We start from the raw sequence: 12,607 nt of genomic DNA, 5'->3' as shown, positions 1-12,607 counted from the left end.
CAGTATTAAGCTACTAAATTACTCATTTTCTTTTCTAGAATTCAGCATACAATTAAAATAAAATGACCTCCTGGAGTGATCGATTACAGAATGCAGCAGATATGCCTGCCAACATGGATAAGCATGCCTTGAAAAAGTATCGGCGAGAAGCCTTTCATCGGTAAGTATTTTGTCTATTTAATGCTTAAAACAGCTCTATAAAGTGGGCACATATTATCATTCATTTTACAGATGATGAAATTAATGTATAGAGAAGTTAATTTAACCTAGATTATATAGCTAGTTCATGGTTCAAACTCAGTCAGAAGTCTAGACTTAACTGCTAGTACACCATACTGCTGCTGGTGCTTTTTAGAAAAATTTTTTTACTTTACTAATAAAAGTTCTTAAGAGCAGAAAGTCTTCAGCTGCTAGAAAATTGCATCTTAGTTAATAAGAATTAAATTCTTAATTGACATTTACCACAAACTGATTATAATTTTTAAAGAGATTTTTAAAATTGTGTCTACTGGCTACTGTGTGTTAGATTGAATGTGGGTAACTGGGTATTAGCAACGTTTTCTTATATTGATGTAAGACTTTAAAATTTTCTCTAAATCGCTTTTCCTTTAAAAGTTTAAAATGTAAGTATTTTCAATTTATTTGCCACTTTTAATAAATTCAATTAAATGGCTGCTTCTACCTAAATCTTAAGTAGCTAAGATACTTGGAACTAGATACTGCATTTAGGAATGATTTGTTTTTAGACAGAAATTAGAAGCTTATGCTTTTAGTGATTTTATAGTAGAAAGATCTGGGCCCTGCTAGATCTCTCTCTGCCTCCCATCCTGGGAAAGCCAGGAATAAGTAGAAATGCTGGTGTACTAGTAGTGCTAAAAAGTTACATGGGAACTCCAGGAAGTCTACAACAACTCATAATTACTCATCTGTTTCTGGGCTAGAGGAAGGAGGAAATATTACTTTTAAAATCTTATTGAAAGATGGTGAAACTAGTTTATTTTTTATTTTTATTTTTTTATAATTTTATTTATTTATTTATTTTCCCCCAAAGCCCCAGTAGATAGTTGTATGTCATAGCTGCACATCCTTCTAGTTGCTGTACGTGGGACATGGCCTCAGCATGGCTGGAGAAGCAGTGCTTCAGTGCGCGCCCAGGTTCTGAACCCGGGCTGCAAGCAGCGGAGCGCGCGCACTTAACCGCTAAGCCACGGGGCGGGCCCGAAACTAGTTTATGCAGATAAGTTTTTGTAAGCAGACAAAAAGTAATTCTGATTCCATTATTCTCTTTGTAGGAAAGCTAGGTCAGAATTAGGTAACATTTTAGTGTTTCAGTAAGCATTAATATTTTGAAGAAAACAGTTACTTGATATAATGTTTTGAAAGTAAATTAGTGTATCAATAGTTGGTTTTTAAAGTAGGCTGGTGATATTTGCCTGATGGTCAACTCACTATGTAGCTTTCATTTTTGATTTACAGCAATAATTTTTAATGATTTCATTATGAAAAATTAATATAAGGATGAATGTTGTAAATACTACTTGTCTATGTAATAATCATTTGGAAACATATCAAGAGATGTTCAAGATGAAAAATTAAAAACTGATTTTCAAAAGCAAAAAGCTTTGTATTCAAATCAATTCATGATACATACAAACTTTTATCACTTTTAGGTGAAAACCACACCTTCCTGCCAACCTGTGTCACATTCCTAGAAGTATGCAAAGGGTGAACCCTGAACCTCACAAAATGTGCTAGTTTTTATATGCTGTGTTTAAAACATGGATACTGCCTTTTCCAAATTCCAAATAATCTTTTAGTTAGCTTTTTCTTTTTGCTTGTTATGTTCATTGGGAACACTCGTACCTTCTACATTCTTGATTCGGTTTGATCAAAGGGGTTTTGTGTTCTCTTACCATCCAGAACAATTTCCAGTATTTGTTGAATGGGTTGAACAACAGCTTCATGCAATGGAACCCATCCTTTTCCATCACCTTCATCCAGTGAGTATTTATATTTCACATACTCCTGGAGCTCAAGAATATGACTTAAATTAAGCACATGTGCTAGCAACAAATCTCTGTCTTGGCAAGGTGGAATCTCCAGTCCATCCCACTGTAGGCAGTATACCCATTTACCTTGTTTTATGGCCTTTACAGGTTTTCTATTTTGATCACTTAGTGGTACAAATCTAGCAGACAAAGAAAAATAGGCCATATTTTTACTAGTGGTATACTTCAAGGAACCAAAAGAATTATATTGAGTTTTTGTTCATAATTTTAATAACCAAGATCTACAAGAAATACACACAACTGATTTTGTCTGCTTTAAAAAGTGTAAAAGTCTAAGAGTCAGATACAGAGTGTATTTATGATATGCTCAGCCTAGGGACATTAGTGAAGATGACAAAATACAAGATTATAATGCTGTCTCTGAAATCAGTTCTAAGCAGTGAAAAAGGAGTAAACAGTTGGAGTCAGAGTCAGAAGAGCTGGGTTCAGGTTTTGTGATATTGTGATGCTGGGGAGGCCAGTTAGCCTCTCTGGGTGGTGGTTTCTTCATCTGTAAAATGATGGGATTAAATAGGAAGATCTCTAAGGCTTCTTCCAACTTTAAAAACTCTGTGCTGAATAAATGTTTGTTGCTTTGAACTTAATTCCTAATTAATAATTGCTTACTTGGGAGCTTATGATCCACATTGCATGTGAGAGTCTTCAATCAATTGATGCACAAATGAAAACAGGCTGAGCATTTACTGAGCCAACGCCCAGTCACTGGCCCAGCAGGTCATGATTTGAACCCTGATAGCAATTCTCTGGTGTGTGTTTATTCAAAGGAAACAAAGTATTTCATTACAAATTGATTTAACTCTAGTAAGCAGAAACGTCTGCTGACTATGTAACTTTTCTAGATGTTTAGGCTGCTGCTGTTCCTTAACCTCTGAAAAAGTAAAAACGTTTCAGGTCCCCATCAAAGTCAGATAGTGGGTACGAATGATCCTCTGCAGTATGTGGGACATGTTGCTAGGTATGCATTAGGAATTAAAGTGTAAAACAGAGTGTTTTTGTGTATCTGTATTAATAAAACACGTAACATATGCATTTGGAAGAGATTATATAGAGGTGTTTTATACTTTTCAATTATTTGCTTAGTGTTTATGCTATAAAGTATATATTTGGTTATGATATACATATTTATCAGTGGAAACAAGCACTAGAATTATGCAATGAAGAGAGATCATCTAGTAAACATAAAGGCGCCTAATTCTCTTTAATATGTCATAGCCTGAGTGTACTTCTGACTCATTTGGAATGATGTTTCCTGCAAGATTTTAGACAGGCCCTGCACCCTACCTACATTCTTCATGTAGTAGAGTGCAGTCTGAAATAATAGAAACAATAGAAAAAGCATCTTCAAGGGTTTGAAATTTTAGATCCTTTAAAACTTTTTTTCCTTTTTTCTTTTTTTTTATTGTGGTAAAGTACACATAACATAAAATTTACCATCTTAACTGGTTTTAAGTGTACAGTTCAGTGATATTAAATACATTCACATTGTTGTGCAGTCATCACCACTGTCCATCCCCATAACTCTCTTCATCTTGTAAAACTGAAACTCTATACTTATGAAACAATAACTCCCCATTCTCTCCTCCCCCCAGCCCCTGGTAACCAACCACAGTTATACTTTTCTGCCTTTATGATTTTGACTACTCTACCTACCTCATATAAGTGGAATCATACAGTATTTGTCTTTTTGTGACTGGCTCATTTCACTTAGCATAATGTCCTCAAGGTTCATCCACGTTGTAGCATATTGCAGAATTTCCTTTTATTATAAAAAATTGGGTTCTCGAACTCTTGCAAATATTTGCTTTTGTTAATTAAAAATTTTCAATAGAAACCATTTAGAAGAAACTTATTTTAGCTTTCTGTTCAATTTGTAGAGTATTCTGTTTCCAGGGCTTTTTATTAAAGACATTTATTAGACTTGGTAATTTATCAGTTAAATTATGCAGACTATGATCATTTATCATAAACTGTACTTTGATGCTTTAGAATTCCTTTTTAGAAGAAGCTAAATATTTTTAGTTAAGTAAATAAACATCTAACTTTCAGCTTTTTTCTTGCTTAATATTAGTCTTCTAAATTTCAATAAGGAAATGATGGTCATGTGTCATTATTAAGAAATGTATGACGACTTCAGAACGTATGATGACTGTTGTTCTCCCATTTCCTTATTATGGTTGTTGAGTCTTCTAGGCTGGGGATAATCATCAGGCCACACCCTTCATTGGCGTATGTTTTGCTATATGATCAAAAGATCATATAGCATATAGCATATAGAGACTGAGCTGCTCAGACGTTATAGTGGCTTGAAGGAGGCAGATTAGACAATTGTGTACCTCTTAAATAGTTCCTTGTTTAACACCTAGAATATCATAGAGATCAGTACAGCTCAGAATTTGTATCTGTCAAATCCAAGAATGGAACAACTAGATTTTTCATCTGCTCTCGTTGTTGACTGTACCCAGGATGCTGAAGTCAGGTATTTGGTTTTACGCTTTTAAAGTTTCAATGATTACAGTACAGAAGAATTTCTGTAAGTGAATTGGCTCTTTCTTTATGAACATAGCTTATGAATTCAGCAGTGGTTTTTATCATGTTGAACTGAAATTTGATAAGAAATTGGGATTGTGAATTTTTGGTCAACCAGTTGTTTGCCTTATTTTTAAAGACATTGCAATCATTTTGTCATTGAAGTTCTTTGTATATTTATCTGAAATTGTTTTTTTTAATTGAAATTTAGGCCTCCCAAGCCACACCAGTCTTTATTTAAACCTGTTGAATCACAATTTCTTTTCCAGTCAAAATAAAATTTATTACATATGTTTAAAGAATAAAAAAATTTGTTTACATACATAAAATCATTTTGTAGTACCTGTAGCTTGGCACACTAGTAGAATTAGAAATGTTTATGATGTTTTTTAACCTCAAATTAGAACCAGGTATCAAGTTTTAAGCAGAGACTGCTAGGTTGATGTTTTAATTTTTTTCTCACTTAACTGCTTATGGATATCGCATGAATGTCATTTAGCTGTTTAGTTTTGTCATCAGTCAAGCTGAATTGTCATTTTAGTGTGGGTTCAAATATTCAAATGGGTAAGTTGTTAAAATTTCAATAGCCATTTTATAAGTTGAAAATCACATAGAAAATATAGGTGTGCCAAGGAGCCATGTTCCTTAAATAATATACAGATGGCATATATCTTGTCAGAATAAGAAGAGTGAGGTTGAGCATCAGAACTGTGTTAAATTTTATTTATTTATTTATTTTTCTCTCCCAAAGCCCCAGTAGAGATAGTTGTATGTCATAGCTGCACATCCTTCTAGTTGCTGTATGTGGGATGCGGCCTCAGCATGGCCGGAGAAGTGGTCTGTCGGTGTGCGCCCGGGATCCAAACCCGGGCCGCCAGCAGCGGAGTGCGCGCACTTAACCGCCAAGCCACGGGGCTGGCCCCAGAACTGTGTTAAAATTTGTTTGTTAGTATATCATTCTAATGCTTTGATTAGTGTTTCACGTTCCTAAGGAATGACAGATGAGGATTCAGGGACTGGTAAGGTGTTTTTAGCCTATTTATTTCGCCCAAAACATTTGTTCTATAGAATACTATTCAGCAATAAAAAGGAATGAACTGTTGATTCACACAACTTCATATAGCTCAAGAAAATTATGCTGAGTTAAAGCTAATCTCAAAAGGTTACATACTGTATGATTCCATGTCTGTATAACATTTTTGAAATGACAAAATTATGGGGATTGAGAACAGAGTAGTGGTTACCAGTGGGTAGAGACTGGGGTAGATGGAGGGAGGTGGGTGTAGCTATAAAACAGTAGCACAAGGAATCCTTGTGATGGAACTGTTTTGTATCTTGACTCTAATGGAGATTACATGAATACACACACACACACGACCACAAATGAGTACATATAAAACTGGTGAAATCTCCATAAGGTTGGTGAATTGTATCAATCTCAATTTCCTGGTTGTGATATTGTACTAATTTATGCAAGATTGGGGGAAACTGGGTGAAGGGTACAGGGGATCTCTGTATTATTTCTTACTACTGCATGTGAATCTCCAATTATCTCAACATAAAAAGTTTAATTTAAAAATTATCTCAGTAACATACCTTTTCTTAATCATAGTAGGTATTCCTTGTTTGTTCTAGATGGAAGTGCTTTTTATAATATGCAGTGATACTACGTTATGAAATACAGATTCTCTAAACTTTATTTTTCAAAAGATTATACTGGATCCTGAAACATTCTCAGTTTGTTTCTCTGCCATCATTCCCTTTATACTTACTCTAAAAACAATATATAGCTAAAAGTAAAAGAAAAAAGAAAAGCCATCGTGGCAAGGAAGAGAAAGAATAACAGATAGCAGATCTTTGACTTAATGAAGTCCTGTAATGAGAATCTCAGGTTGAAGAACTGTTGTTTATATTTAGGTAGCATATTTTACCTTTAAGGACTCTTTTGTGTATGGCTTCTTTTATTCCACGTAATGTCTGAGAGGTAGATTCATCCATGTTGTTGTGTGTATCAGTAATTTTTTCCTTTTTGATTAGTATGTGGCATTTCACTTGTATCAGTGTACCATGGTTTATTCATTTTCTGTTGATGGACCTTTGGATTTTTTTCAGTTTTTAGCTTTTAAGTATAAACCTGCTACAGACTGAGAAAATATTTGTAAATCACACATCTGATAAAGTACTTGTATCCAGAATGTATAAAGAACTTTTAAAATCCAACAATATGAAAACAACACAATGAAGATGGGGCAAAAGATGGACATGTCACTACAGAGGATATATGGATGGCATAACAGCATATGTGTAACATCAGTAGCCATTAGGGAAATGCAGATTAAAACCATGATGTAGGGCTGGCCCCGTGGCTTAGCGGTTAAGTGTGTGCGCTCCGCTGCTGGCGGCCCAGGTTGGGATCCCGGGCACGCACCGACGCACCGCTTCTCCGGCCATGCTGAGGCCGCGTCCCACATACAGCAACTAGAAGGATGTGCAACTATGATGTGCAACTATCTACTGGGACTTTGGGGGAAAAAAATAAAAAAATAAATAAAAAAAAAAAAACCATGATGTACATGCCTATTACAATAGCTAAAATAAAAAATACAACACCAATTGTTGTCAAGGATGTGGAGCAGCTGGAACTCTCGTACATTGCTGGTAGAAAGACAAAGTGGTACAGACACCCTGCAAAACAGTTCTGTAGTTTCTTATAAAGTTAGTGACACTTAGCATATGACTCAGAAATCTTATTCCTAGATATTTACCCTAGAGAAATGAAAACTTATATTCACACAAAAAACTGTACATGGGGGCTGGCCCCGTGGCTTGGCGGTTGGGTGTGCGTGCTCCACTACTGGCGGCCCGGGGTTAGGATCCCGGGTGCGCACCGGTGCACCGCTGGTTGGGCTATGCTGAGGGGGCGTCCCACGTACAGCAACTAGAAGGATGTGCAACTGTGATATACAACTGTCTACTGGGGCTTCGGGGAGAAAAAGGGAAAAAAAAAAGGAGGAGCATTGGTAATAGATGTTAGCACAGGGCCAGTCTTCCTCAGCAAAAAGAGGAAGATTGGCATGGATGTTAGCTTAGGGCTGATCTTCCTCACACACACACAAAAAAACTGTACATGAATAATGTTTATAGTATCTCTATTTATAATTGCCTCAAATTAGAAATAACTCAGATATCCTTCAATGGGGTGAATGCATAAACAAAATGCAGTACATACACATAATGAAATATAGCTCAGGAAAAAGGAACAAACTATTGATACACAGAGCAACTGGGATGACTTTCAAAGACATAATGCTGAGTCAAAGAAGCCAGTCTCATAAGGTTACATACTGTATGATTTTGTTTATGTGACATTCTCAAAGACAAAACTGTAGTGATGGAGAACTGATTGGGTTCTAGGAGTTGTCAGAGGAGGGGAAGTGTGACGACAAAAGGATAGCAAGAGAGTTTTTTGGGGTGATGGAATTGTTTTGATTCCAGGTTGTGATTATTACACAAATCTATAAGTGTGTTAAAATTCTTTGACATGTACACCCAAAAAGTTCAATTTTACTGTATTTTAACTTTGAAAAAATAAGAATAATACTGCTATAACTATTCTTGAACAAGTCTTTTGGTGGGTATATGCCCTCATTTCTTTTGGTTTCTACTCAGGAATGGAATTGCTGTGCCATGCGGTAAACATAAGTTTAGCTTTAGTAGATACTGCAAAACAGTTTTCCCAAGCGGTTGCTCTGATTTACCGTTCTACCTACAATATATGAGAGCAGTGTCACCAGCACTTTAATGTTAATCTTTTAAATTGTATGTTTAATTTAAAAGTTATTCTAGTGGATATGTAGTGGCATTTCATTTTGGTTTTAATTTGTATTTTTCTGATGAATAATTAGGTTGCATGCCTCTTCATATATTCACTAGCTATTTGGATATCCTCTTTTGTGACTTGCCTATTCTAGTCATTTGCTAATTGGGTTGTCTTTTTTTCTTATTGATTTGTCTTTATGTATATGCTTTTAAAAAAAAGCATTATTGAGATATAATTCACATAACATAAAATAGTAGTATACAGTTTAGTGGTTTTTAGTATATCGATGGAGTTGTGGAACCATCACCACTAATTCCAGAACATTTTCATCACCCCAAAGAGAAATACAGTACCCATTAGTAGTCACTCTCCATTCCCTTCTCTCCCCAACCCCTGGCAACCACTCATTTATTTTCTGTCTCTATGGAATTGCCTGTTCTGAACATTTCATGTAAATGGAGTTGTACAATATATGGTCTTCTGTGTCTGACTTCTCTCACTTAGCATAATGTTTTCAAGGTTCATCTATGTTGTAGTATCTATCAGTAGTTCATTCCTTTTTATTGAATAATACTCCATTGCATATATATATCACATTTTGTTTCCACTGATGGACATTTGGGTTGTTTCCATTTTGGGGCTGTTATGATTAATGCTGCTGTGAACATTTGTATATGAGTTTTTGTGTGTACGTATTTATATACATTGTGGACATGAGTTATTTGTCAGATATATTTATCATTATCCCAGTCTTTGGATGCCTTTTACTCTCAGTAATCTTTTGATGAACAGATGTTCTTAATTTTAAAAATTTAATTATTTTTTATTGAGATAAAATTCACATACCATATAATTCACCCTTGTAAAATGTACAACTCAGTGGTTTTGGTATATTTACAGGATTGTGCAGTCATCATCACTAATTCCAGAACATTTCATCAACCCAAAAAGGAATCCCTTACACGCTAGGAATAATTCTCCATTTCCTCCTACTTCCAGCCCTTAGGAACCTCTAATCTACTTTCTGTCTACATGAAATTGCCAATTCTGGACATTTCATATAAATAGAATCATATAATATTTGATCTTTTTTATGTCTAGCTCTTTCACTTAACACATGTTTTCAAGATTATCCGTGTTGTAGCATGAGTCAATACTTAATTCCTTTCAATGGCTGAATAATATTCCATTGTATGGATATACCACATTTCGTTTATATATTCATCTGTTGATTAATATTTGGATTGTTTCCACTTTTTGGCTGTTATGCATAATGCTTCTACGAACATTTTTGTACAAGTTTTGTGTCGACATGTTTTCAATTTTGGGGGCTATATATCTAGCAGTGGAATTTGCTGGGTCATATGGTACCTTTCTGTTTAACTTACTGAAGAATTGTCAAACTGTTTCCCAATGCAGATGCATCATTTTACATTCCCTCCAGCAATGTGTGAGGGTTCCAGTTTCTCCACATCCTCATAATAATACGTGTTGTTGTTATTTTTTAATAGCCATCCTAGTGTGTGTGAAGTGGCATCTCATTGTGGTTTTTGATTTGCATTTCCCTTATGGTTAATGTTGTTGAACATCTTTTTATATTCTTATTGGCTGTTTGTATACCTTCTTTTGAGAGATATCTGGTCACATCCTTTGCCCATTACTTAATTGGGTTGTCTTTTTATTGTTGAGTTGTATAAGTTCTTTATATATTCTAGATACTAAACCTTTGTCAGATATATGATTTTCAAATATTTTCTCCCATTCTGTGGGCTGTCTTTTCACCTTCATGGTAGTGTCATCTGAAGCACAAATGTTTTTTAATATTGATGAAGTCCAAATTATCTGTGTTCTTTTGTTGCTTGTGCTTTTGGTGTCGTATTTAAAAAACCACTGCTTAATCTAAGATCACAAAGATTTATACCTGTTTTTTTCTGAGAGTTTTATATTTAGGTTTTTGATCTGTTTTGAGTTAATTTTTGCATATGGTGCAAGATAAGGGTCCAAATTCATTTTTTTGCATGTGAATATCCAGTTGTCCTAGCACTATTTGTTGAAAAGACTATTCTTGACACATTAAATGATTTTGATAACCTTGTCAAAAATCGGTTGGCCATAGATGTGTGTGTTTATTTCTGGAATCTCAATTGCGTCCAGTTGATCTGTTTGTCTATCCTTATGTCCATACTACACAATCTTGATCGCTGCAGCTTTGTATTAAGTTTTGAAATCATGATGTGAGTCCTCCAGTTTTGTTCTTCCTTTTTAAGATTCTTTTGACTATTCTGGAGCCCTTTTATATACATAAGAACTTTAGGATCAGCTTTTCAATTTCTATAAAAAAGCCAGGTAGAATTTTGATGGGGCTGCATTGAATCTGTATATCAATTTGAGGAGTATTGCCATGTCAACAATATTAAGTCTTCTGATTGATGAATATGGGATGTCTTTTCATTTATTTAGATCTTCTTTAATTACTTTCAATAGTATTTTGTAGTTTTCAGCATATAAGTCTTACACTTCTGTTGTTAAATTTATTCTTAAGTATTTTATGATTTCTGATGCTAAAGTAAATGGAATTGTTTTCTTAATTTCATTTTTGGATTATTCACTGCTGGTTTATGGAAATACAAGTGGTTTTGTACATTGATCTTGTATTCTGCAACTTAAGAATTCGTTTATTAGCTCTAATAGTTTTTTTGTTTGTTTTTTGTGGATTCTATAGGGATTTCTATAAGATCATGTCTTCTGCAAATATAGTTTTACTTCTTTTCCAATTGGGAGGCCTTTTTTCTTGCCTAATTGCCTTGACTAGAACATCCAGTACTGTGCTGAATAGAATTAGTGGGAGCGGACATCCTTTTCTTGTGCCTGACCTTAGGAAGAAAGCTTGTTGTCTGTCCTCATTACATATGATTTCCTCATTACGTATGATCAGCCCTGAGCTAACATCTGATGCCAATCCTCTTTTTTCTGAGGAAGCTTGGCTCTGAGCAGGTTTTTCATAGCTGCCCTTTATCAGGTTGAGGAAGTTCCGTTCTATTACTAGTTTGAGGTTCCTTTCTGTTCCTAGTTTGCTGAATGTTTTTATCATGAAAGGGTGTTGGATTTTGTCAAATACTTTTTCTATGAGTATTGAAGCGATCATGTGGGTTTTGACCTTTTAATGTGGTTTATTATCTTTGTATGTTGAACCAACCTTTCATTCCTGGGATAAATCCCATTTGGTCATGGTGTATAATCCTTTTATTGGGCTGTTGGATTTGGTTTGCTAGTATTTTGTTGAGGATTTTTGTATCTGTATTCATAAGCAATGCTGTTCTATATTTTTCTTTTCTTTTAATGACTTATCTGGTTTTAGTATCAAGATGTAATGACTGGATTCATAGAATGAGCTGAGAAGTGTTTTCCTCTTCTATTTTTTGAAAGAGTTTGAGAAGGGTTGGTGCTAATTCTTCTTTAAACATTTGATAGAACTCACCAGTGAAGCTATCAGTTCTCAGCTTTTCTTTTTGGAAGTTTTTTGATTACTGACTTAATTTCTTTACTTATAATAAATAGGTATATTCGGACTTTCTATATTTCTTGAGTTAGTGTTGGTAGTTTGTGTGTTTCTAGGTATTTGTTCATTTCATCTCAGTTAATATATTGTTAATATGTTAATATGTTGGCATACAATTGCTTATAGTATTCCCTTATATTTCATTTTATTTTTGTAAAATCTATAGTAATGTCTCTGCTTTCATTCCTGGTTTTAGTAATTTGAATCTTCTCTCTTTTTTCTTCATGAATCTAGCTAAAAGGCTATTTTGTTGAAACCAACTTTTGGTTTCATTGATTTTTCTCTAGTGTTTTTCTGTTTTGTTTATCTCTGCTCTAATCTTTATTGTTTCCTTCCTTCTGCTTGCTTTGAGTTTAATTTGCTCTTCCTTTTTTTTTTTTTGTGAGGAAGATCAGCCCTGAGCTAACATTTGATGCCAGTCCTCCTCTTTTTTCTGAGGAAGCTTGGCCCTGAGCTAACATCCGTGCCCATCTTCCTCTACTTTATATGGGACGCCACCACAGCATGGCTTGACAAGCAGTGCATCAGTGCGTCCCCGGGATCTCAGCCAGCAAACCCCAGGCTGCTGCAGTGGAGTGCACGCACTTAACCGCCTGCGCCACCAGGCCGGCCCCTGCTCTTCCTTTTCTAATT

General features: G+C 35.0%; 1 protein-coding gene across 2 annotated transcripts in view; it reads left to right on the top strand.

The window, feature by feature from the left end:
- The window catches only part of NT5C2 (5'-nucleotidase, cytosolic II), a 102,664-nt gene that overhangs the window by 25,381 nt on the left and 64,676 nt on the right, over positions 1 to 12,607 (top strand). For both annotated transcript variants that reach the window (XM_087432534.1, XM_087432533.1), the window contains exon 2: positions 39 to 160. In XM_087432534.1, coding sequence (XP_087288660.1) covers positions 63 to 160 — 98 coding nt within the window. In that variant the 5' untranslated portion in view covers positions 39 to 62. The remainder of the gene's footprint in view (positions 1 to 38; positions 161 to 12,607) is intronic.

The sequence above is a fragment of the Ceratotherium simum genome, chromosome 6, assembly GCF_057802395.1.
Source record: "Ceratotherium simum simum isolate JZ-2026a chromosome 6, ASM5780239v1, whole genome shotgun sequence".
In the NCBI taxonomy this organism is placed as follows: Eukaryota; Metazoa; Chordata; class Mammalia; order Perissodactyla; family Rhinocerotidae; genus Ceratotherium; species Ceratotherium simum.
Note: the sequence above shows the minus strand (reverse complement) of the source record. Positions and strands in the feature narration are given on the sequence as shown.